The 15,909-nt window shown below is 37.0% G+C and overlaps 1 protein-coding gene across 4 annotated transcripts in view; it reads right to left on the bottom strand.

The window, feature by feature from the left end:
* The window catches only part of sgcd (sarcoglycan, delta (dystrophin-associated glycoprotein)), a 233,126-nt gene that overhangs the window by 48,491 nt on the left and 168,726 nt on the right, over nt 1-15,909 (bottom strand). For all 4 annotated transcript variants that reach the window (XM_077505373.1, XM_077505372.1, XM_077505374.1 and 1 more), the window contains one exon: nt 13,980-14,165. In XM_077505373.1, the coding sequence (XP_077361499.1) occupies nt 13,980-14,165 (186 nt within the window). The remainder of the gene's footprint in view (nt 1-13,979; nt 14,166-15,909) is intronic.

The following is a 15,909-nucleotide window of genomic DNA, read 5'->3' as shown; positions in this document are numbered from 1 at the left end:
CTCTCAGCAAAAATCAACTGGGATCGGCTCCAGTTACCCGAATGAGCACAGATGTGAATGTTAAGGGTCTTTTTTCCGTCTAGGTTGCTTCTCTCACCCCAAAAGTCAGCCGGGATTTACTCTTACTCCACCCCTTGGTATGGAAGACCTACTTAGGACTCTGCTCATTGTTGAGAACTGTGGTTAAAAAAAAAAAAAAAAAAAAAAAAAAAAGCCTCTCACAATGGAGATCAAAAGGTTTATTTGAGAATAAAAAGACTGACTGGATGAGTCACCGTCTGCAGCCATCTGTTCAGCAAGAGTGGAGCAAAAAGAAAAAGGGGGGAACTGTTGTTGTTTGTTATTGAATGTCACGGTCAAATTGCTTCTGTTATTAAACCAGAGACGTTCATCGTTTGCACCCCTGACCCCGGTTATATTGCCGATTTTTAAACAATGGCTTTTGACAGTACAGTGTACAAGTAAGTCTACATTTAGAGTTGCACGCCTTCAGGGTAGTAATGTTTTAGGAAGGTACATGGCCACCTCAAGGTTTATTATTATTATTTTTTATTAGAAGCATTTGAAGTGTTCATTCGATGTTTTTTTTTTAATATTCCACAACGATGGCGCCCATTTGCCACATTACTACTGACATGCTTGTTTTTATGCACAAATCACCAGAAAATGTTCCGAACCGTGGCCCAAGATTTGAGGTACGGATCATACATATGTCCCCCTCATAGCTAAAGTACCACTTGATTGAAGGTTTATGCTGCATTCGAGGATGGTCGGAAGTTGGACTTTTCCTAGTTCAAACCAGGAAGCGTGTACGGGAACGCCCCCTTGAAATTGGAAATTCCACTTGCCAAGTCGGAAAAAAAGAAGTTGTGTGGTAGGGGATTTTAGAGCCTTAAAACATTTATAAGAATTGTAAAACATAAAGCTAATTACTTCGCGGATTTCATTTATTGCGGGTATTATTTGGAACCTAACCCCAGCGGAAAACGAGGGAACACTGTAACAGTTATGCTAATTTCCTTTAGCCCATCAATGGCTGTTTTAAATAATGTTAGCATTAAGCTAACAGGTTAGCATTAAGGTAACAACAGGCTCGTATTACTCACAGGTGACAAGCCCAGCGTACGGCAGTCAAGGTAGCAAGTCTATATCGTTACTCAGTGCTACGCGATGGCTATCAGCAGAATTAGCTTTGAGGTTGATCCACCCCCCGACCCTCCGTCCCCCCAACCGGCGTGATTGAGGTCCCCTACTCCGTACCGCATCATCCATCAATGGGATTAGAGAAGAAGAGGAGGTGAGGGCGGGGGTCTACAGCCTGAGAATGAACGATCAGGCACACGGAGAGATAAAAACACACAGAGGCAAGATTAGGGCAAAGTGAGGTGGGGGGGTGTGGGGGGGCGTGCGAGCTGAAACGACAGCACGGGAACGGGGAAGATGTAAAGTGAAGTGTTTATGTATCTCTGTCCTACTAGTTGTGCTCTTCGTGTTTGTAGTGTTGATATATAACGCGGATATAAAAGGTCTACGCACCCTTGTTGGATTCAAAGATGAATCATTTCAAAATATTTTCCACCATTAATGTCATTTATTAAAACAGTAAACAACTGAGCAAATGAGATTAACCAAACACATTTCAACTCATGTTAATTGAAATCCAGCACACAGCTGCCGACAATTAAAGTGATTCTGATTAACCCCAAAGAAAGTTCAGATGTTCTTGTAGGCTTTTCCTGACATTTCCATTTACCGTATTTTCCGCACTATAAGGCGCACCTTCATTTTTTTCAAAAGCTGACCATGCGCCTTATAATCCAGTGCGCCTTATATATGGATCAATATTGAGCCGCAACAGATCTTGCTGTCAAGACGCTATCGGTGACCTTGCACGATCGGTGACGCGCATGCGCAGAAGATCCCACCATCTTGGATCGCTAGCTAATACTAATACTTTACCTCAGAGAAAATAATAAAACAGCCGTTTATTCATTTTGGGAGTGAATGGAGTTGTCAGAAAGCTGGTTTGTGATCTATTAATAAAGTTTGACTGACCTATCTGACTGTTTTGTTGACATTCCCTTTAGCGCAGCACCATCTAATGAATGCATAACGTAACCCCAGCCTTATATATGGAAAAAGTTTTAAAATATGTCATTCATTGAAGGTGCGCCTTATAATGCGGAAAATACGGTACATGGATTGAGCTCCTTGATCGTTAGCGTATGTACAATGCGGACGTATGGAACTGCCGAGGCCTCTCCAAGACGCCATTTTGCTTCTTGGCCTGCAGCTGCGACTTGTCAGAACGTCTGATGGATTTGCTGTTTGCTTGGGCGCCACCGATGCCTTCGCGACGCTCGTGATTGACGGCTGATGCTTGCAACCTGCGGGCCGCTCGCTCGCCCTTTCTCTCTTTCTCTCTCTCTCTCGCTCTCGCGCGCTCGCTCTGTGTGTGGCTTTTGAACGTTGGCGACCGGGCCTCATGAGGATGAAGGCACCAACGCACACTGTTATGAATAAATGGAGTCAAAGTGGAGCGATTAAGCTCTCGATTATTAAGTCATTACTTTGGCTTAATTGGACGCGCTTTATTGTTTTTATGGCTCATCGGCTAGAGAATGGCCGCTGTCACAGCCATGTTACTGTGTGTGTGTAGATGAAGTTATGCTACCAACTGCAGCAAAAGCCTCTTAAGGGAAATAAGGACCTCCTTCAAAATCAAGACAACTTCTTTTTTCCATTAGAGCAGCAAAAAGGGAAGGAAGGGTAATTACACCCGTAGGTGTGAATCTGACAGTCAATTTGTCTATTTGTGCCCTGCGAATGGCTGCCGGCTACAGTCCTGGGTGTTGGTGGTGGGTGGATCGATCCAAATATCCAGAATACCGATACCTAGGCAGTATCAAAATCAGTTTGATACCGTAGTTTGACTTTAGCTCGTGTATGCATATTTTTGGTATCGTATCAAGGGATAGAACGATTATATGATGATTATCTCCTCCCGGGTGCCTTTCCACACAGGGTTCTTCTGTGCCCCGCCATGTTGAGGTTTGCATGTGTGTTTGTGGGTACGATCATGGGAGTATGGGATGTGTTTTTCTTTTTATTGTCTTATGGATGTTTTAATTGTTCAGCACCTTGAGTCACATTTGCATGTATGAAAGGTGCTACAGTATATAAATAGAGTTTGATTTCATTTGATTTTGACAACTATCAGCCTTTTTTACACATTTGAAGGCCGATAAAGCAGGTATGCAATTATTATTTTCCACCATTTTACCCCCAGAGACCAGTCCACAATTTATCCATTTACAATATAGAGAGCAAACTGAACCAATGAACATCAGTGGTTGAGCTACGTGGTAGCCAAGTGGTGTTCAGGAATTGGGCTGGGCCGGCGGGCCTAAGATAAAATGGCAGGGACGATTATTTGTGCCAGTCCAGCCCTGCTGAGTTGCGAACGCAGCCAATTTGGGTTTTTGTCAGGGTTCGTAAAAGGTTACGAAGATATTCGCAGATAGTTTTTCATGTCGCAAAGACGTTTTGAGCATGTTCCAATAGTTTTTCAACTTTCTACAAACATGTTTGCAAACTTTTGCGAACTCTGACAAAACTCCAAAATTTGCTTCATTCGCCGCTCAATGAGATACTTTATAAGAGAAGCTGCTGACAGTTTTTGTTTTTTGTTTTTATTAGAAATAAAAAAAAAAAACAAGTAAAAAGTTTTAACATTTCAGTTATGTTGAAAATTTCAAAATTTGATTTACTCTAGAAAACTTTAGTGAGTTATTTACTAGTTTAAAGTTAGTAGTTTAAAACATGCTGATGACCCTGGAAGCTCTTTTTGCTAGAATTTTAAAATAAAGAAGTTGATTCACTACATGTTTAAAATTAAAATAAAAAAAAAAACATGCTTTACAGCAATTTCAACAAAGTTACTTTTGTTTTTTTTAATTTGTCGCTAAGAGTTCCTCTTTTGCTACAAATTAATATCAGCTGTAAATATCTGTCTATCACTATTAGGGATGTAACAATAACGGCCACATCGTGATATTGTGATATTAAAACTGCCACAATATCGTCGTCGTCATGTTCACAATATTTAAAAAGAACACATCTGTTAAAAAAAAAAAGTCAGGTTGATTTCCATTTGTGCAGTTCTAGCACCCTCTGGTGGCTAGTTTTTTAGTGCAATTTAATTTTAATTAGGGATATTTTGGCCCTTCTATGTTTAATATCTACACTAATTGTCAGATGAATAATAAGTAATATTTTTGTGAAGCAAGTCAATATGTGGAGGAATGCAATGTGTGCTGCATTAGCATGTAAGCGCCTCAATAGTGTTCTTAGAGATTGTAGGTGGTTTATATGCATTGCTGTTATGTACAAAAGCCTTTTTTTTTGGTATGAGCTTTTTTTTTTTTTTTTACAATATTGTGACGTTTTTTAAATATCGCCAACCTCCCCACAATAGCGTGATAATTATCGTATCATGAGCTTCATATCGTGATGTTTATATATTGTTACATCCCTAATCACTATTAGTATCAATATCGGCAATTCTGGCCCACAGTATCGCCCGCAACTACTGCATGCACCTCGATTCTCTCACCACAGTCCAGCCACAATTGGCTGCAACTCGCCCGCGACCCTAATGAGGACAAGCAGTAGAGAAAATTAACAATTGGTCCACTTTTCTTATTCTTATGAGCTCTTGCAGATATGAAACTTTTTTTTTTCCACAAGCTGTTTTTTCTTTAATGAGTTCAATACTATAAAAAAATAACAGCTCACCAAGTCGCAATCTAAGGCTACATTGAACGCGCTCGTTAGTCCTCGTTAAAATCACTTGAAGCGTGCACCCTATGAATTGTGCAGCCTTGACACACACCGAAAAAACAAATCTCCTTTATTCTGCACCTTAAGTCGCGTTTTGTCGAGTGGAGTGTTTCTTTTTTTAAATTGGATTCTTCTGCAACGGCCGCTTGAGATGCTTTGGAGGACATCTGATGCGTCTTCCGCGGCACTTTGCGTACGTTCCGCTTTTGCGCCGTTTCTTACTGAAGATTGTCGAGGAAAGAAAAAAGGTTTTCAAAAAGGCATCAAAGTGTTTGCATGAGGCGGCTTTCAACTCGTCTGATTGATTAATTGATTTGCTTTCCATAGGGTCAGACACTTTTCACCAACTTTTACAAATTTACTCGAAAAAGCATGGGTGAATTTTTATAGTATTTTATTTGCGATCAGCTTCACTTAATAGTTGTATGAAGAAAAAGTGTGCGTTGATGAAAAAATTGATAGAATTGAAATTGAAATTGAAAGAAATAAATGCATATAGAAAAATAAATTCACATTAAAAAAACATTCAGAAAAAAATCAATTTCTGATTTGAATCAAATCAAATCATTTTGGTATTTTGATATTGGTATTGTATTTTTTGGTTTATTTAGTTTATTTTGCTTTATACTTGTATAGCAGAAAAAAAGTGCAAATTAAAATGAAAAATAACATAAATAAAACAAAATAAATGCAAATTAATAAAATTCTGATTTGAACCAAATTGGCTATACTTAATTTTTTTGCACATTTCCTGAATAGTTTTACTGTATTTGATTTATTTAGGGGCGGCACGGTAGTCGAGTGGTTAGCACGTCCGCTTCCCAGTTCTGAGGTCTCCGGTTCGAGTCCCGGCTCGGACCTTCCTGGGTGGAGTTTGCATGTTCTCCCCGTGCCCGCGTGGGTCTTCTCCGGGTACTCCGGTCTCCTCCCACATTCCAAAGACATGCATGGCAGGTTAATTGGGTGCTCCGAATTGTCCCTAGGTGTGCGTGTGAGTGTGGATGGTTGTTCGTCTCTGTGTGCCCTGCGATTGGTTGGCAACCAGTCCAGGGTGTCCCCTGCCTACTGCCCAGAGCCAGCTGAGATAGGCGCCAGCAGCCCCCGCGACCCTTGTGAGGAATAAGCGGTCAAGAAAATGGATGGATGGATGGATGATTTATTTAGATGTGGTCAATTTTCTTTGACTGACATTTTATTTGTATTTTTTTTTTAATTGATTTGCTTTCCATAGGGTCAGACACTTATCACCAACTTTTACAAATTTACTCGAAAAAGCGTGGGTGAATTTTTCTAGTATTTTAGTTTTATTTGCGATCAGCTTCACTTAATAGTTGTATGAAGAAAAAAAAAAAGAAGTGTGCATTGATAAAAATATTGATAGAATTGAAATTGAAATTGAAAGAAATAAATGCATATAGAAAAATAAATGCACCTGAAAAAACATTCAGAAAAAAATAAATTTCTGATTTGAATCAAATCATTTTGATATTGGTATTTTGATATTGGTATTGTGTGTTTCGGTTTATTTAGTTTATTTTGCTTTATACTTGTATGGCAGAAAAAAAGTGCAAATTAAAATGAAAAATAACAAATAAATCAAAATAAATGCAAATTACTAAAATTCTGATTCGAACCAAATTGGCTATACTTAAATTTTTTTTTGCAAATTTCCTGAATAGTTTTACTGTATTTGATTTATTTAGATGTGGTCAATTTTTATCCATACATGTACAACACTAAAAACGACATCTTAAAATTAAAAAAAAAATAAAAATCAAGACACATTGTAAAAACTCCTAAAAGTAAAACTAAAATTTTAACCAAATTGTCAACCCATTTCAACTTTTGCAAATATATTTTTAAATGTACTCTAATGAGTGTTTTTAAAGGGTGAGTAGTTTTACACGAGATTTTATATGAAGCTGACGGGGAGGGAATGCACAAAAAAAAATTGTAATTAAATGCAATTTAAAAGAAAATAATCTAAAATAAATTAAGCAAAAATGTAAAAACAAATATATATATATATATATATATATATATATATATATATATATATATATATATATATATATATATATATATATATTATTGTTTTGGAATCAAAACAAGTGTGGATGGTTTTTACTGTATTTTAGTTGTGGTAACTTAAGGGGAAAAAAATAGAAATTAGAATGTAATGGCACATTTACAGGTTTGAGTTTGGAAACCAACAATTGCGTTGACATGATTCCCCCGAGACAAACAACTTTCTGAAGTCAACCAACGTCACGAAACAAAAGAAGCGTCAGCGCAAGCTCATTTCCACATTCAAACTTGTTTTCTTCCCAAGCAATTACGTCCCAACAAGCGCAAGGCAGCCGAGTGGAAAATGGAAGAATTCATTTCATCTCAACGTGACGCTACGCTAGAAAGTTGGACTTTTTCAACGCAATTTAAACACGCGCACACACCCACACACACACAAGCCGAAAATCTAATATTGCCATGGCGGCGGGTAATTATTTGTCAAATCTTTGTGTTCCTCACTGTTTTGCATTTAATCACTTTCTGTTGGCTACAACACAGCTGGCTCATTTCTCCATTAAGAAAAAAAAAAAAAAAAAAGTCTTCCTTCCTGTAACTGCACTTGACTGCATGTCTCATTACCGCCTCCGTTCGGCTGCAGCAAATTGCATGTGAACTGTGGAAACAGAGATTTGACTTTTTTTTTTTTTTTTTTCATCATTCCCAGGTTCTTCTTAACTCCATCGCCACTGACCTTTCGCCCAAATCTGAGAGGGGAGGGTTAGGGGGAGTAGCTCTTAATTGCCTGAAATGAAAGCCTTGGAGCTCCAATCTCATCAGCAGTGGGAGATTTAAGGCTGCCGGCAGCCAATTCTGCAGCTTGGTCAGGAGGGAGCCGCGTCGAGGGGGCGGAAAGAAAAAAAAAAAAAAAAAAAAAAAGAAAGTCGACCTTGGTTGGAAATCTGTTATAATTCAATTATTTGACCTCCTATCTTTTCTTTATGTGCCACCAATTGAGTTATGATTTTAAAAACAGGCACCAAATAAAATGAAGGAATCAAATTAAAAACATTTTCGTGACAAGTGAAATGAAATAAAAAGAAGTATAAAAATGACGATTTGACATCACGCTGCGCCTTGGAATTCATAATGGTCGACTTTTCGTGTGGCTTGTTTTGATAGATATGTCCACCCAATATAGTTCTGATCGATACAACTGCAGTCAATGGCAAATGTTGAGAATATTTTCTGAGAATAATTTCCAAAATTGATGCCTTATTACGTCCGGGTTAGCATAGTTTAGCTAAGAAATGTACAACTATTTAAAATGGCTGATTCAACACAAAATCGTGCGTCTTGTCGTCATGTTGATTGGCAAAACTGCCATCAGGGGCACATTTTTTTAAAATTTTTTTTTAAATTTTTCATGAGGCGCTATTAAATATTAGGGGTGGGTCATGTCGGTTCACCAGGATATATGCGTTTCCTAAAAAATAAAAAATAAATTAATTAAAAAAAAAAATCAGTTCAAAAATCAATTCAAATCCAGCTCAAACCTGTTTCAGATTGGAAAACCCATTTAAATCCAGAGCAGGAAATCCAGTCCACATTTGAAGATTGCATTTCATGCCAAGTTGTGTCCGATTTGAATAAAACAGTCTCACGTGTATCTGATCCAGATTTGGAAGCAAGTTCAAATCAACACAAAGTTGATTTGAATGGTTTTCAAATACGATATTTGAAATGGAGCTGAATTTGGATTTGATCCAGATTGCGTGCTTGGCAGCAGTTTAAATTAAACATGGAAAATCACAGTTATCATTTTCAAACAAAGTTGCCATGTAAATGGAGAACAAGAAGCAAGAATTTAAAATTGGATTGAATTTGAATTCAGACTTGAATTCAATGTAAATGCCACATAGTAAATCCTGTTGACCAGCAAGGTACCAAGTTTAATTAAATGCGATTTTAAATTTATATACACAAGATTAACATCTGTAAATGTTAACCCAAGTTTAATTCACATTTGCTCCAGATTGCACTTTTTTCTTTTTAGGTTTTGATTACATTGGGCAATTTCCTAAGCCTTGGTGGAGGTCCACATTAACGCATAGAAATAGCAACGTCAGTAGCAGGTAGTTTCAACTGACTCTCCATTTCTTGCCCTTGTCTTTACCGTTATCCTCTGAGCAAAAGAAGAAAAAAAAAAAGCCCTGGGGGAGGCCGCGTTGCAATCAGATAGAAAATGACAGCTCTCGTTTCTCTTCCCATCACCAACAATCGGCCGCACCGAGAGAGGGGGCGTTTATCTGCTGAGAAGCCTCCCGACCGCATTTCCAGTGAAAAGTGCTCTGAAAACGCTTGTACACGCCTTGAGTTGATCTGGAAGGACTACAGTCATATAAATACAGTAATCATAATAACGGTGGGATGTTTCACAAGAGGGGACTGTCAGGAAAAGGGCCGCCGTCAGTTGGGGGGCGGTGAAAAGAAAAGAGTCAAGTTTCGAGCAAAGACGGCTTGTCATTTTGTTGACTGCAACTTCCTGGTAGTATCGGTAAAAATACTAAATTGAGATCTTTGCCGATGGTTTGCGTATAACTGATGGGACGCAATGCCATGCACAGGCAACCCTACAATACAAAATACTACGGATGGGCGAGTACCGATACCAGGTATCGTATCGGGCCGATACCAGCCTTTTTTCAAGTACTCGAGTACTCGTGACGCAGACGAGTACAAGCGACCGATGGCAGAGGCGGAAGACGTTAAGTGAGTCGTCCTTGCATGTAACTGGCGCTAGCTTGCAACAGTTTTTCACCAAAACGTCACCGGTTTGGAAATACTTCAAAATTGTGAATCTTAAACTAAAAGAGCATTTTTGTGTTTTATTTTGAGCGTTAAGACTATTGAAGAGTGACTGTGCTCTTTTTTTTTGTCAAAATTAAAGGAAATATATTTGTTTAAAAATATCTTTTAGTGTTTTTTTTTATTTGTCAAAATGTACTACTGGTATCGGCAGTTGGTATCGGTATGGGTGAGTACTGAGGGTCTGAGTATCGGTATCGGTATGGGTGAGTACTGAGGGTCTGAGTATCGGTATCGGTATCGGTCTGAAAAAAAGTGGTATCGAACATCCCTACAAAATACATTTAAAAGAATTTTTGAAATTTTTTTTTGCAGAAAAACGTGTAATATCTTTCAGATTTTTTTTCCACATCTTTTAAATAAGTCTAAATCACTAGTAACAAATAAATACTAGTATAAAAATGATCCCATTATCATTAGGCAATTTTGCAGAAAATGCCAAAAAATTGTGCACCCAGTTTGAATATGTTCACGAACCATTTGGAGTTTATTTAATTATTTATTTATTTATTTTTAAAAAGATAACCCTTATAATTTTTTCCCCCAATGGGATGTCAGCATGTAGCTTTTTTTTTTTTTTTTTTTTTAAAGTCATTTAAAAATATGTACTCTCTTTGAGAATGAAGTCGTTGTATAAAGTGTTAATTAATGAGGGAAAAATACCTCTTTTTCAAGAAAGAAATGTTAATACAAAGTTTAGTATTTTGAAAAATGTGAACTTTACCTAATTTTTTTTTCCCACAAAAATATTTTTTCTACATTTTCTTTTTTGAAAAAAAGTATTGAAGAAAAAGAAAGAAAAACAAAATAAATTTAAAAGAATTTTGGGGGAATTTTTTCAGAAAACGTCTAATATCTTTCTGAAAAAAAAATGTTCGCATTTCTTTTTATAAGTCTAAAACCACTAATTTTTATTTATTTTTTTTAATTTTTTTTTAAGATAACCTTTAGATTTTTTGCCACCAGTGGGACATCCGCTTTATAAGGGATATGTTTTGCAGTAGTTTTTTTTTTTTTAAGTCATTTAAAAATAAGTACTCTCTTTGAGAATAAAGTTGAGTTAATAATAAAGTGTTAATGAGGAAAAATACCTCTTTTCAAGAAAAAATTTATAGTACAAAATTTAGTATTTTGAAAAATTTTACCCTTACATATTTTTTCCACAAAAATATTTTTTCAAAATTTTCTTTTTTAGAAAAAGTAGTAATATGGAAATTAATACATAATATTTAAATATTTTAATAAAACAATTTTTAGGAAGAAAAAAAAAGAAAGAAAAAGCAGTGTTCATGTGGTTGAGGAATCCATCATCTCACTCAAATGACTTCCAGCCTGCTTCTAACGAGTGTTACTTGAAATAAAAGCCAATTAGCATTCATGTCCGGATGCCACAAGGGAACATCTGCGTCGGGGTTACGTCTTCCAAAGTTTGAAGTGCGGCCAGGCAAAAAAAACAAAACAAAACAAGAGGAAGACGTCCTCCCGACTCTCAGGTCTCATCCGCCGGATGGTTGTGAACTTGCGATGCTTTCGTCTCAACTTGATTGTAATACGGAGCTCGGGAGCCAAATTGCTCAAATGCGCAAAAAAATGTCAGTCCCGCCCACTTCAGAGCTGCTCAGTTTTCACATCATAATAGTCCTCCAGTCAAAAGAATTCAAGAAAAACGGCTGACTTTTTTAAATACGTGTATGCTCATAATTATAAATTCTCTTCTCGTAATCATATTTTTCTAAATGTGTTTTCAGTTAAATTTACACTTTTTTTTTTCTTATGACTTTTTTTCCACTGAATATCATGACAATGCACAGTAAATGAAATTTCTTAAAATTGAATAACTACAAATTGTATTCTCTCAAGAAATTGTTCGAGAACATGATTTTTTTTTTTATGACAAACTTTCTAATCATTAACTTTGACTTTTTATTGATAGATTTAATTTTTTTACATTTTGACATAATTCATACTGTTTTACTAAAACAAAAGTATATTCACAATATTATTATTTATTCTTATTCACTGTCATTTTTTTCTAATTCTATTTTTTTTCCGTAAAATTATCAATAATCTATCATATGTTATCATATTACTGCACATTTCATTCAATTAAAGTCTGACTATTGTTGTACTACTGATTTTTTCCCCCCTCTGAATATATTTTTTTCGAGAAAATCGCAATTAATTTAGGATAGGACTGTAAGAATACTTGACAATTGTTGAATTAGACATTTATTTCTCAGAAATGTAAGATTCGTGTTAATTCCCCCCCCCCCCCCCGATCTTTTTACTACAGCTTCACGTTAACCAGTTTCAGACGTCTTTCTCTTTGAAGCGTGATGCAAGAAGACATTCACTTTCATAACAGTCACACTATTTTCTGCAAAATTCAGACTTGTAATCAATGAGCTGAATTGATTGAACGGACTCCGTTTTGCACGAATCACGTGAGTTAAGATTCCGCTCTTGTTTCCCGCCTCTGGCTTTCCTGCTGACTTTCTCTCCCAGTGTCAAGCCATCTGTCTCGGCCCTCTGCAATCCACCGTACTCATGATGACTCATATACTACAAAAGCGTGACACGCACACACACATGACATGCCATCACACACACTTCAGTAGTGATGAATAAAACATGAGGTCGGGGCTCTACAATATGAGATCTACATAAATTAGCCAACACTTTCTCGAGGCACGTGTGAGCCGCCATGACGGTTGAATATGTCGGCCGGCGATTGGAAAGAAGGCAAAACGTTCCAAACGCATTAGCGTCGACAAGGACGTCGTCGTTTCCAGCGACGTTCTTTCCCGCGGGTGACAAATGACGAGTCAAAGATTGGTCATCGGATTTGTTTGGGACAACCAAGCGGCGGTTTCAAGCGTATGTAGCGCGTTTACATTTTTTTTTCCTCCTCCTCTGCTTATGTAAAAGGACATTAACATTTTACATGATACTGATGTTTCTGGGGGGGGAAAAAATAAGTAATTTTCTGAATTTTGGAGTTAATTTTTCAGTCATTATTTTTCTGTTTTCCATTTTTGTCCATTTTTGGGGGAAAAAAAAGAGAAATCAAAAAATGAAACAGTTTTCATGAAAAAAAAAGAAAAGAAAAGTATGTTCCGGTTTAACCTACATAAATAAATAAACAAATAAATAAATACCCCCCCCCCCCCCCCCTGCAAAAGCATTTTTTTCTGAAAAGGTTAATTTTGAAAAATATATACATGTGAATGAAGTTGTAGTGCATATTTTATCTTATATTGAAGTTTCTGGGAAAAAGAAATTGTCAGAATTTTGGGGTTAATTTTTCAGTCATTATTTTCCCAGCCATTTTTTTTTTTTTTTTTTTTTAAAGGGGAATCAAATTTTATTAACTTATTTTTCTCTGAAACAGCTTCCATTAAAAAACAAAAAACACAAAAAAAAACATTTTGATTTAAAATAAATCAATCAATCAGTAACACATTTTTTTTACCCTGCAAAAGTATTTTTTTTTTCTGAACAGGTTAATTTTGAAAAACGCGTACATTCTATGTGAATGAAGTTGTAGTGCACATTTTATCTTATATTGAAGTTTATGGGAAAAAAGTAATTTTATGAATTTTAGGGTTAATTTTTCAGTCATTATTTTCCTGGACATTTTATTGGGGGAAAAAAGGGGGGGAAATAAAATTTACTTACTTGTTTTTTTTCCTGTAACAGCTTTCATTAAAAAAAAGTTCTGATTTAAAATCAATCAATCAATCAATATCACATTTTTCCCCTTCAAAATTGAATATTTAAAAAAAAAGTCAATTTGGAAAAAAAACTAAATCTATGTGAATGAAGTTCTAGTGCATATTTTCAGAAAAAAATAAAATAAAAATAAAAATTCTTGAGAACCCCCCACCCCCACCCCCCCCCAAAAACTTTTCAGTAAAGGTGGCTACATTTTCAGACATACATTTGAATAAATCAAGTCACATGTTAGAGAGGAGGCAAAACATTCCAAATGCGTTAGCGGTGACAAGGACGGCATCGTCTCCAGCGCTGCTCTCCCCTCAAGTGACAAATTTCACGCCAACAATTGGCCCTCGTATTTCTTTCTGACAATACATATATATATATATATATATATATGCCGAAGATATTTATTGTGGTGCATACTTGGACAGTCTCACATAGGGGTGTGCTCACTTTTGTTGCCAGCGTTTGAGAGGCTTTTGGCTGTGTGTTGAGTACATTTGTACATTTGCCAGCAAGTTTGTAAGCGAGGGTATACTTACGATGGTGAAGTTCATGACCTTGAGGATCCAGATGGTGAGGCCCAGGTTGACGAGGATGAGGATCATCAGCAGCAGGACGAAGAAGTAAAGGCAGCGTTTCCTCCAGCCGTAGATTCCCACTTTGTACACGTGCGCTTGCTCTGAACACTGGACATTGTTCCTATGACTGCACTGTTCTTGGGTCATCTGGTGAGAGGAGTAAGAGAAAACAGGTGTCTTATTATGAAAATGCAAAATTGAATTGAAAAATGCTTTTTTTTTTGGCCCTCGTGAAGAGATTTCTAGCCGTAAACGTGCGTCAGGCCCAACCAAAGTTTAGTTAGCGAGCACGTTGACTGATTGTCCCATGAGCCCGACATCGTCGATGCCATCCGATAGCGATTAATGATGACTCTAATTGTCCGACGAGGCACTTGACGCGCCGCCGTAATGGGCCGGCCCTAATAACTCTGCGGCTAAGATACAATTTAGCGTCTTCTGCGTTTGGGCTGTCAAATGGCTTTTGACAAGCGGGCGCATTAAGCGGCTAACTGAAACAAATGACACCAGACAGGTTGTGGGCTAACTCGCTTGTTCCCATCGCCATTGGACGGCCGATCTTATTTTGATGTCCCGGCCTAATGGACGGGAGGGAAATCACCAGGCGGGAGAGCAAAGCTAGCAATGAAAATTCACATCATTCGCACCAGGCTTCAACCTCGGCAGTCCCATTCCCCGGGGTTTAGTTAAACGAGTTGCCCCGCCCCCCCTTGAGAGGCCTGATTCACTCAAGACTAATCTGTGAGAACAGGAACAAAAGACGTGGCGACAACTACAATTGTACCGGCAAACGGCGTTTTGAAGTCACGAACGGCGTGTAATCAACTAGTTTGAGTGGCGTTAGGATAACATGCGCTACTACTACCTCAATTCCTGTGGTGACACACATTTTTTATTAGATTGTTTACCTACACATGGCCTACTGGTGTGTTTCATACAAATATTTATGGTAATGATACTTTACTACTGTGTGAGCATGCTGTAGGATAGTGGTACTCTAGACTAGAGCTGTCAAAATTAATCGATTAATCGACAAGTAATCGATTACCAAATTAATCAACAACTACTTTAATAATCGAGTAATCGTTTGGAGCCATTTTTTTAAACTTAAAATTGTCCAAATCCTCTGATTTTTGCAGACCAACAGTAACTGTTCACTGATTTCTGTAGTCCTTCATGAAAGAGGACTGATTATCTTCTTTTTTTTTTAATCAAAATAACATATTTGCAAACAATGACCAATTCAGAATGACCAATTCAGTAAACCCCCCTCACCCCCCACCATTTAAAAAAAAATAACTATATGAATACGAAGTACGAAATAAACAACAATCACTGGTTAATAAATAGTAATCAGGGAAATATGTGCTTTTGTAATACAGTTTAATATATAAATTTATCTGATTAGTCGATTAATCGATGGCTTAATCGATCCTAAAAATATTCGATAGGGACAGCACTACTCCAGACAATGGTGCGTTCTAATTTACATACAAATTTGTGTTATAATCACTGCTAAAGAACCAGCAATAAATATTTTTGGGTACAAGTCGATCAAATGCGAATGAATGCGTATAAAATTTGATCTTTTGGTTTCTTAGATATTTTCACGCAGATGATCAAGTTCAATATCGTCAAATCAAAAACGAACATAAAAAAACTACCCTACAAGGCAAAATCAACTTCAAACATTTCAAACATACTTTTACATTTTTTTTTTTTAAAAACATCAGACAGACGGTTATACAAACCCACAATATGTGTGAATGTGATAGAATGCTCACTAAAAGCTAATCCATCAGTAGAGGAACAAAGACACGACGACGACTTGGCGGACTATTTCGGGAGCGGTATCGCCGGAAGCGCTAAAAATACTTTTGGCGGCGATAAT

This window comes from Festucalex cinctus, chromosome 18 (genome assembly GCF_051991245.1).
Source record: "Festucalex cinctus isolate MCC-2025b chromosome 18, RoL_Fcin_1.0, whole genome shotgun sequence".
In the NCBI taxonomy this organism is placed as follows: domain Eukaryota; kingdom Metazoa; phylum Chordata; class Actinopteri; order Syngnathiformes; family Syngnathidae; genus Festucalex; species Festucalex cinctus.
This window is presented reverse-complemented; position numbering and strand designations above follow the sequence as displayed.